Genomic DNA, 11,086 nt, shown 5'->3' on the forward strand with positions numbered 1-11,086 from the left:
GATCACATGAAAATAATTATTTTCCAACCTTTCTACAATATTTAAAACTTACGTTCTTAAATGCTAAAGGTAAACACACTTCATATCTCAAATATCAAAATACCTCCAACTAAAAATTATTTACTACTTAGCCGAAATCACCTGTGCTCAAGAACACTATTTTCCAATATAGATAGATATATACTGTACCTGCAAATGAGCAGCACTCATCTCTTCAGCAAAACCTATAAATGTCATCTGTAAAATAAATACATGAACATCTTGAAGCACAGAAAAAAATGGGCTTTTTTTGTTTTCTATAGATACTTCAGTTAAAAATTCAGCAAGCTTTACCATAAAACCTCATTCTACTGCCAAGAAAACCATATCTTAGGGTAGCACAGCTTGCTTAAACAGTAGCAGCTGTACTGTTATGGTATTTGACTTGTGAAAAGTCAGATCAAACTAACGTGGATATACAGATTACTGAAGCCACATGTTTGCTTGTAATAACCCAGAAGATAAGCCCCTGAAAGAATTTAAATATTCAATCTCAAAAAAAAAAAACCACCAAAACCAAACCTCTCTTGTCAGGGTCAAGAACTTGGAATACAATAGCAATGTCAGTTTTAGCTCAAGTTTTTGTGCTTGTGGGTAGGGAAGATATTTCATCACCCACTGTCTCTCTTCTGTTTAACAGTGTCTTTGTATCGTTCAACACAAACTGACCAAAGAGTCAGTATTTTGCCTTACCGTCATTATTCAGTGTCAGATTATCATTTATTCTACATCCACTACTCAAACTTTGTTTCAATTGTCAGATTTCCTCAGTTCTCATTTAGTATTTCCCTAATGACAGACCAATAGGGTATCTATATGCTCCAAAAAAAAGTCAATTTCCAAAACAAGGTTGTAATAACATAAAATTCACTTCTATTTTATACATATGGAATAAAGTGCAATGATTCAATACTTCCACTGATGTTTGGACTTAAGCTTGATATGATTTGGATGGTCTGCCTGAACAGATACAGACAAGCATTTGCCCACTCCTCCACTGCTTAGCTCTTCCTCCTTACCCTCTCATCTGCCACAGCTCATCTTTCACAAATTTAGCTTCTTGTCTGCTCCATAAAAGCTTCATGCAGTCACAATTACACCACCCAGCCAGTCCCAAAACGCGATATTATCCAGGCAAGCCTAACTCATCTCTGCTGATCAAACAACCTGCCTCTTCCTTTCCTCCTAGTATTTCTTACCCAGTTGTCAGTTTTCCCTAACTACTTCTTGAATTTTTTTGGTTTAATTTCTCCCTACCTCAGCTCCTCTGCCTGCCCAGTTCAGGTCTTCCTCTCTGTCAATTACTACTTAGCAGTCTTCTAAGATACTTAATATGAGATTCATGGTATACATTGCTTCTTATTTTTTCCTTTTCCCTTTGGAGAAGCTGCTGTTAGCCTTGTCATTCAAACAGCTCCTGTCATTCCTCCTCACAGCTGGAGATTTACCTAAAAAGTCCTGTATTCTGTCAAGGTCTGCTTCTCTCCAGACCTTGTCCAGATTTCAGCCCATCTGTATTCATGTAAAACAAGCCTAGATCTGCAATGCTGAGGCTTCAGCAAGGAGCAAACCCTTTACCTTCAAACTCGGATCAAAATGCTCTTCTACTTTTTTAGGGTACCATCCATACAACCTTGATAACAGGAGCACTCACAACTGCAGCACACACAGTTACACAAGTCTTCTAAAATCATCTATCTACATGTTTTGGCTTTTTAGTTTCACAAATCCTAGAAAGCAGAGAAATGTCATCTTGAAATGTCACACCTCTTTTCAAGACTACAGTGACTGATTCAAGAATCACAGTAGGGGGTACAGATTTTATGGCCAGTAACCTGCAGCATTGTTCACATTTACTATATTGCAACTTTCCATACTGCTTCAAGCTAAATGATTTTCTATCATAGCCACAATATATACATATATTAAAAAGGTCAGGTTATGCCAAACCTCAATAAAATTATCTTGTTCTTCCCGATTTAGACATTCCTCTGCTGATACACTGCATAATTCTTTTCTACTGTGTAGCAGTGACTTCATAGAGTGCAGCACACCTTCATCAAAACTCTGAAAGACAATGAAAAATATATAAGACAAAAAAAAAACAAAGCACCACATTTTCAGTTTTGGATATAGAGGCTGTCTGTGTCTGTCTGTCTGTCCTCTGCTCCCATAGGTTTCCCTACTCTAAGTATTATTTCAAATTATTTTGTATATAAATCACCAGGTTTGAAGCTTAAATTTATTGCAGGACATGAAACTGAAACAGATAAGTTGTTTCCTTCAAGCAATACTTATATTCCAAAAGAAGCTGACCATTCTGTATCAAGAAAAAAAAAAAAGAGGGAAGAAAAAAAAAAAAGGTGAGAACATACAGACTTGGAGAAAAAGAAAGAGACTGATCTAAAAAGAAATCTAAGCCCCATCTATTTCATGCATCAAAGCCTGTAGCTAGAACTTTTTCACCAGCTTTTCCTAAAAAAGGATGAAAAGCAAATGTAGCTAAGTAATGGAGGTGGCTTCAAAAGTCAGAGGGGAAGAAAGTAAACAAACAAAGTCCCAAGAAATTTACACACATTCTCCTTTCCCATTCCTTGAGGAATACGAAACCACTGTAACAATCCCATATAAATACTTCTTGTAATGTTTATTATATTTATATTCATGGTGATTTGCAAGCACCCATGGATGGCTAAAAAAGGTTCCAGAATTTTCCTTCCAGTGCAATGAAGTACAGCAAAATAAAAGAATTATCATAACCGGTATCTAAAGTTAAATAAAACAAGTACACAGAGGAACAATAAAAACTTGTTCACTCAGCTTGTAAAAAAGACAACATCCTCTCATTTCTTTGAGGAAGTTGAAAACTTCTATATTTTAAAAATTGTCATCTTCTCTAGCGAGTGGTAAGGTGAAGGAGAAAAATAAGATAATGATTCATACTGGGACTGGAGCTGTTTAACATCTTTGTTGGCAACATGAACAGTGGAAGTGACAGTAGGTCAAAGGAGGAGATACTCCACCTGGAGTACTGTGTCCAGCTCTGAAGCCCCACACATCAGAAAGACAAGGAGCTGTTGGAGTGTTTCCAGAGAAGGGCCACGAAGATGATCAGAGGGCTGGAGCACCTCTTCTATGAAGACAGGCTGAGAGAGTTTGGGCTGTTCAGGCTGAACAAGAGAAGACTCTGGCGGCACCTTATGGCAGTCTTCCAGTACCTGAAGGGGCCTACAGGAATACAAGTGTATGTAGGAATAGGACAAGGAGTGTTGGTTTTAAACTTGAAGAGGGTAGATTCAGATTAGACAGTAAGAAGAAATTCTTTACTGTGAGGGTGGTGAGACACTGGCACAGGTTGCCCAGAGAAGCTGTGGCTGTTCAAGACCAAGTTGGATAGGGCTTTGAGCAACCTAGGAAGTGTCCCTGCCTATACAGAGGAGTTGGAACTAGATGATCTTTAACATCCCTTCTAATCCAAACCATTCTATGATATGGTTATAAATTGCTAATCTGACTATTTATCCCTATGTGATTGCCCTGTTAAAAATAGAAATCAGTGTGTACAACTTACTACAAGTTATTTCAAATTTGCATAGCTCCTTAACAATAGTAGAAGTGCTAGATAGCCAAATTTAGTCAAGGAATGTTTGGTGTTTCCTGATACTTCCACAGCAAAAACAATCCATTTATAGTAAAAAGTGACCATATATATCACAGTTAAACTTCAAGAAAGATGATTTTTTTTCCCGTAGGAAAAACAGCATTGAGTACTACTACATGGCAAGCCCAATTATTACAGCTTGGCCAGTGTCACCATCCTTGGGTTTATGGCAATACAAAATTAGGAAAGTATTTCTAGAATCAATAGACAAAAGCAAAACAGAAACTTTGCTTCAGGATCCTTGAAGTTACCAAAGTGTATTTCAGAATGTTAGTAAACAAAACCCAGACCCCCACTTGTATAGCCAAGGCCAAGTGACATTAAAGCAGTTAAAACAGTCATTTTTATGGATAATTAACAGTTGAACTGTTTTAAAATGCATTTAAGAAAACTGGTCATATGAAATAAATTAATGAATTGTTAATCCAATTTCTACTTTCATCTATTCCTCTGTTTCCACATTAGTTGCAATTTACCTCCATACTTCAGTAATCTATTTTGCACTTTGCAAAGTATGCCAACAGTGTCTCTCTTTGATTCTCTGGATCTTCCAGATTTACAGGTGGCTGCAACACCAATATTGCTCCAAGACTCTCCTTCAGACTCTCTTCCCTTGTTCATCACATACGAAAGTCATTTGTGAAGTCAAGCAACCATGCTGAAAAGTCTCATGTTCAGCTTCTACAATACCTTAATCAGTCCAGCACTCAAAACAGTAATTTTAAAAAGTCATACAATGTGACCTGCTAATTTTCTGCAGACCTATAGTGATTCAGTTTGAGACGAGTTTATCATTATCCTCTACTATTCAGCTTTTCTAAGACTACAAACTACTACATGTTCCTTATTTGTAAGCAAGTTGTTTTTTTCCTAGTTTTACATCCTGAAATAAAAGGCAGGATGGATAACTGGAACAAGAATAGAGTACAACTACCACAAGTGAGGTGAAGGAAAATTAAAGATTTTGCAGAACACCAAGTAGAAGTAGAGAAAAAGAAAGATGTAACAATTGCAAAAATGTCCTTCAGGTCTGGAAAAATCAGAATACAAGACTACATGTAGGTCTGGTAGCACACTGATGGTGGCACTACGTAACTGAAAAGATAACATAACCATACTCAAAAATGGAGGAGGAAGGAACCAATGAGTGTTTTAAAGATCACATTAATGAATATAAAAGAGTTCAGAACATGAAAAGGATAAAGATAGTGAAATTAACAAGCACAATACATACACAGAAAAAAAGATCCTATCCATCTGGACTTTTATAGATTGATTATACTGAAATATGAAGAGATAACAAAACCAGAAAAAGGCAGAGTTTTCGGAAATATCTGTTTCTGGAATAAAAGAATCTTCCTGAAAGGAGATAGCAAAGGTGTTTTTTGAGGATATAGTATATGTAGGTCAGTAACTCTGTAACCAACTACCTCAAAATTTATCTTGAGACTGTATTCAAGCATCGTCATCATTAATAAATGTATTGGGGGGGGAATATATAGACAAAATATGATGAAAATTGAGAGTAAGCAGGTTTCATGAGTTACGAGGAAGAACAGCATACCATCCAGGAAGAATATGCTCAGTGTGAGAGTGTTTTAAAAAGCAACTGTATGAAGTGCAGTTATGTCTGTAAAAGCTAAAAATAAGCATTAAAATAGAATTGTGAACTCCCCAGATGAGAAATAAGACTTGAATTGACTTCATGATCATGGTTCAGTAAGGAATGTTCAATAAGATACAGCACTGAGAACAGTAAACGTGACCCTACATCCCTTAGTGAAAGAACTGACATAATCTGAGTCACTGAGAAGGACATTCTGTGTAATCGCACATACAGTATCATCTAAGATTAACTCACAACAAGCACAGAAAGTAGGACTATGAAGGATAATCTCTGGAATGCAGAGGCTTTCATATAAAAGCAGACTAAAACCTTAGTCTAAACAGTTTCCAAAAACCAAGGCTAACAGAGGACAGATCACCAACTGTCAAAACACCACGAGGGTGAACATCAGCAAAATAAAAATCCTATTTAACTTGAAGAATAATGATACCCATGAACAAACAGGTACAAATTTGCTGTGTATAGCTTCAGCCTGGAATTCATGATTCTTAGCTACTACAGCACTGTGGCTCAAAAAGACTTAACAGCAGCAGTAGGTTTGTCATTGTTTGGAGCTTTTTTCATTTTCCTTCATTAATTGTCAGACTATATTTAATAATATTTCCATATTCTTATAAAAATTGTGCTCATGGCAGCTAAGGACTCAATTGAATTTCAGAGAAACCCTCCTATCCAACAGACAATGAAAGCAAGTTCTCTCACAATTTCAGTCTAGGAGAGGTAACTACATTAAAAACTGAAAACAAACAACTTTCCAAGACCATCAGGTCAGTTTAGGTAAGGACAAGAGGTCATCTTCCATGAAAGGATGCAATTTATTACTATAAACAGTACAACTACTTCCAATATACATCAACAAATGGGCAAAAAACCCCAATCTATAAGGCCTGCATACTCTTTCCTCACAGAAATTCTGAAGCCACACATTTCACAAGAAATGCTAGTTCAATCATAAGCACAGATTTTAAACTTACTAAGTTCTACTAGGGAAAAAACACAAATATCCTCAAATGTGCACAGAGCAAGACAGACCTGAACAATGAAAACCCTTGACAGGCCTCTAGTTCAAATAAGCAATTCGAAGTCCTACATTTGTGGCCAGCAAATCAAGAAGTCATTATCTATTGGTCTTCCACAGTACACTGGAAGAAATTCTATACTAACTGGTCTCATTAACTGTTTGAAACAACTGCTCTCTAACATTAAAAAAAAACCACAAACATGGAAGTTGCCAGATCTGTAGAGAAGTCAAGTCCAGTACTGTAAAGTCATGTAGCTCCTGCTCTTAAGTAACAAAATAGCTCTTCCTGATTTCATGTGCTGTAATATTTAAATTGCCTGAATATTTTGAAATAATTTTGTGAAAATGGAAACTTAGGCTTTACATGTGTATACCCCAACCATTCACTGACTTCTTAAGTGCTACTGCAACAATCCCCATTGAGAATTATAAAGTTACTACAAAGAGGACATGAATCAGACAGCAAACTGTCAATCAAGAGAAGATGAAACATAGTGCTGCCCGACTTTGTGAGAAAGGATGAAAATTCCACACTACAAGCAGCCACTCCTCAGGGAAAAATCAAGAGGCAGCAGCTACAGATCAGAACATTGAAGCCTGGCTGTATGAAAGTGTAGAATTCTGAAAGACACCCAAGAAGGGTGGAATTCATGTTCCTAGAAGCACACAGTCCAGCATGCTTGATGGCAATTAATGGAGAAATTCACAGACCTAGTATTTTAGGCAACCATTGGAATCAGTGAGGAATCACTGGTGATTGTCACTATTAGAAAGATGTTTCTGCAAGCCGAAGGTCTAAAAACATAGGGGAAGTTACGGTTGTGTTTTAGTTCTTAAAAGAAAAAAAAAAAAAACCACAAGAAAAACAAAGAAAGGGTGGACTAAAAAGTCCTCTAAAATCCTTTATGAACACTATGTTCAGGTTGAGAACACAGAATTACTTGACTGTAGTAACAGAACTCTATTTCAGCTGGAGGTGTCTCATAAACCAATAAAATAAAAGCTTTTATACGACATCTTAAAGCAAAAGAACATCACCTACAGTTACAATCTCCTTGACAGATGGCAGTTAATATTCCAGATCAGGACCTGGAACAAGTAATTACCGGCCTAGCAGACCCCTAATGCTTACCTTTGCCTTCAAGAAGTTTCTACAGAACCTATATCACAGAATTTATGTCCTTAGAACGACAAAATCTGCTTATGGAATAAAATAAAGGTAATTTTCATGTGACAAGACACTTTCTAGCTCAGCTTCTGCTCTTAAGCATTGCACACACTTGTAAATAAAGAATTTATTAATAATGAGGACAGAACTACAAAAATACTCATCTGTACTTAATGCTTATAATTGGATAATTTTTTTTTTCCTTCAGGATAAATTGCAACTTTAATTTCAGTAAGTGCGTACAGTAAAGCTGCAAGAACATTTGAGGAAGAGTAGTTATGTCCTCTAAGCTAAAGTGACCAAATATTAAAGGATAGATAAATACTGTTAAAAAACCCCACTGGTATCTTTCGTAAGTGCTGGGCATATTATATTTTTCACCAGAGCACTGCCTAGAAGTTCATGTAAACACCTTGACAGGGTGCTGAGCCATCTCATAAACTACAGTAGTACCTAGAAAGGTTGAACGAGATGATCCTTGAGGTCCCTTCTAACCTGCCATTCTATTATTCTACAATTCATTTAAAGAAAAAAAAAAAGCAAACACCAAAAAAAACCCAAAACAAAACAACTAAACCTATCAGTTCACTTGGTTCATTGTAAGACTGTTGCAATAAAGATCAAAAAGCTCTGAAACATTTTTTTTTTTAAGTACAGATAATTACCTTTTTCACAGATATTCTTGGTTTCACCCGATTGCTCTGAGCCTTGGTGTACAAATCCATGATTTTACCAGTCTTAGCACTTGATGAAAGAAGTCAGCTCAAAAATACCTACCAAAAAAAAAATCATACCTGATTATGTTTCCCTTTTTATTTTTTATACATTTTGAAAATGCAAGTAGACAAAACAAGAACCAATAAAAACAATTAAAAACATTCTAAATGTCATCCATACCGATTAGTGCCTTTTTTAAAGTATTGTCTTAGCAACTTTTAAAACAATACAGAAAATATAAAACAGACCTTAGTTCCTACATTTTTCTTTAACTAGATTTCAAGATTGCATTGAATGGGTGGGGAATCACTATAGTAAATATTGTTTTATTATCACTCATACTCTGGTGAAGTTTATCAGGAGACAAACCATACAACGCACTGGAACCCTTCAAGACTCTCAAATGTACTACTTACCCACTCAGTCAACTGGTCTACTTATTTCTGTCAACTGTAAGTACTACAGACACAAAGTGTAACTGTTTCTACCTTTCTAACAAGTTGGATTCACTTTAAATTCATTTTTACAGTACTTGTTGAGCAACATCTTTGTCATCAGATCATGTAATAAGAATTTACTGAGCTTTTCCAATCATGTTTGGATGCATTTAAGAAGAAAAACTAAACAGTGAAAGCAGCCTAAGGGAATCCAACAAGAATTTTGTAATGGATTTCATCACTTTGTATAAACTTATCCTAATACATAGTTCTATTAAAAGTCAATGTGTATTGACAATCATTACCTGACACAATAGAAGAGAACTGCAACATTTTTCTGTAAAGAGCAAATGCAGTGAGTGAATCTCTTAAATAGCTTATACAGGTTTGTAACATGTGCATACCTATGTTAAAGGCATACACAGACATGAGGAATTTGAACCACGTACGCAATAAATATGATATATAGTATGTTCTTATTCAATTATACTACCAGTAAAAGATTCTAGCAGTGGACAGCAGTCTATTGATGATTGTTTCCAAAAAGTACTTTGGTGTACTTTGGCTGAAGCAGCCAGAAGAACTTTGCTGATGTTTTGCAAAATCCAGGTTTAATTAAATACTGAGCTCTGAAAGATTAATTCCAAATATGAAATTAAAAATAACTTTAAAAAAAACAATAATATACACTCTTTTACAACCTTAGCAAAACCATTGCTGTCGAAAATCAGACAGGCCTACACAGACAAGCAGGCAGAATAGTCTATTGAATTCTTCTCTATTTCTCATTTCTAATGATTTAACTCTTTCACTAATTGGGTTGTCAGTCTTGCAAAAGTCTGTTTATAAAATAACAAGTTGTCTTGACCACATCCACACTAAGAAAAAGGGAGGAAGGCTGTGTACGGAATACATCATAGTTTTTCAGCACTAATGACAGATATGGAAGGTTGGATTTTCTTTTCCTTGTTGGGTTCTAATTGGTTTATGCTGCATTTTTTGTCACTTTCCCCTTGCTCTCAGGTCTGGAGTCTCAAATACATCCTGGGGAAAAAAACTACTCAACATACCAGAAACATCCATTAGTCTAGACTTTGTGGTTTGTACAATTAACTTCACTTTATTTCTGTGTATTTTGTACATAACACAACTAAATTAATTAAGGTGGGGAGGCCATTATTTTCTAAGCAGTATCACAGAACCACAGAATCACCGAATGGTTTGGGTTGGAAGGAACTTGAAAGATCACCTAGTTCCAACTCCCCTGCATGGGCAGGGACACCTCCCACTAGACCAGGTTGCTCAAAGCCACATCCAACCCGGCCTTGAACACTTCCAGGGAGGGGGCATCCACAGCTTCCCTGGGCAACCTGTTCCAATGCCTCACCACCCTCACAGTAAAGAATTTCTTCCCAATGTCTAATGTAGCACTTCTAAGTCTTAATGTAGCAAACAACTTCATTTCCCCTCAGAAAAAACGTCACCAGAGAATACCCTGCTTAGGATGTACTTTCTGATTGTTTTGCTGTTGTGCTTTGGTTTTTGGGGTATTTTTTAGTTATATCATATCAAGTGATTACCTGAAAGAGGGAAAAATATAATCTGTTTTACTATTTTTACATGTTGATTAAGACTTTCTACCACTATACTTCTTGAATTGCCAACAGAAAGAATCCCCAGAGGGCATGAAATTACAATACATCAGCCAAGATGGCATAATTCAATTACCGTGCCCCCAAAAAATCACCTTGACAAGAAATAGCTTTGGACCAATGGGACCAACATTACTGAATAACACTTCATTTCTCAATAATTGATCAGATATCGGCACCATGTATCACTAAAGGCTAACTGTACAATTCTGAAATAATCTTGCAAATACAAAGCAACGTAAGACTCTTCCTGAGCATAACGTGGATAAATTACGTGCACCGTGTTACCACTGATTTAGCATCACTGATCTTTTCCAGATGCAAGTTTTCTTTCTTCCCTGTCTCACTGGTAACACATGAGGGCCTCAATAAGAGGCTGTAACGCCGGATCTGAAGCTCATAGCCCCTTTTTTCCCCATGGTACACCAACGGGGAAAAACAGCGAAAGGTATTCACGTCACAGCGAAGAAAGCTCCTTAAAGGAGCCAAGAAAGCGAACGAGCAATACTCGTCCCTCCTCCTTCCTTCAGTGAGGAAAACAATTAGGACGAGGGAGGAAGGAGGAGGAGACACTTTCAACAAGCCGAAATGCTGAGAGCGGGGCGAACTTCCCGAACCCACGCACACCAACCCCACGCCAGCGGTGCGGGAGGCAACGCGAACTCACGGTGCCCCAACCGCAACCACACGGGCAGGAGCCACGGTCTCCAGCCGAGCCCAGCGGGCGCCCCGGCCCGGGCGCAGGCCGCACGGCTCCCCGGGCC

The 11,086-nt window shown here is 37.2% G+C and overlaps 1 protein-coding gene across 1 annotated transcript in view; it reads right to left on the minus strand.

The window, feature by feature from the left end:
* Nucleotides 1-8,241, minus strand: part of AKAP11 (A kinase (PRKA) anchor protein 11) — a 31,861-nt gene extending 23,620 nt beyond the window's left edge. Inside the window, exons 1-3 of the mRNA XM_010000854.1 lie at nucleotides 8,182-8,241; nucleotides 1,990-2,106; nucleotides 190-237 (exon numbers count right to left, since the gene is read on the minus strand). Coding sequence (XP_009999156.1) covers nucleotides 190-237; nucleotides 1,990-2,106; nucleotides 8,182-8,241 — 225 coding nt within the window. The remainder of the gene's footprint in view (nucleotides 1-189; nucleotides 238-1,989; nucleotides 2,107-8,181) is intronic.
* Between the last annotated feature and the right edge of the window lie 2,845 nt (nucleotides 8,242-11,086).

This window comes from Chaetura pelagica, unplaced genomic scaffold (genome assembly GCF_000747805.2).
Source record: "Chaetura pelagica isolate M959 unplaced genomic scaffold, ChaPel_1.0 scaffold115, whole genome shotgun sequence".
In the NCBI taxonomy this organism is placed as follows: Eukaryota; Metazoa; Chordata; class Aves; order Apodiformes; family Apodidae; genus Chaetura; species Chaetura pelagica.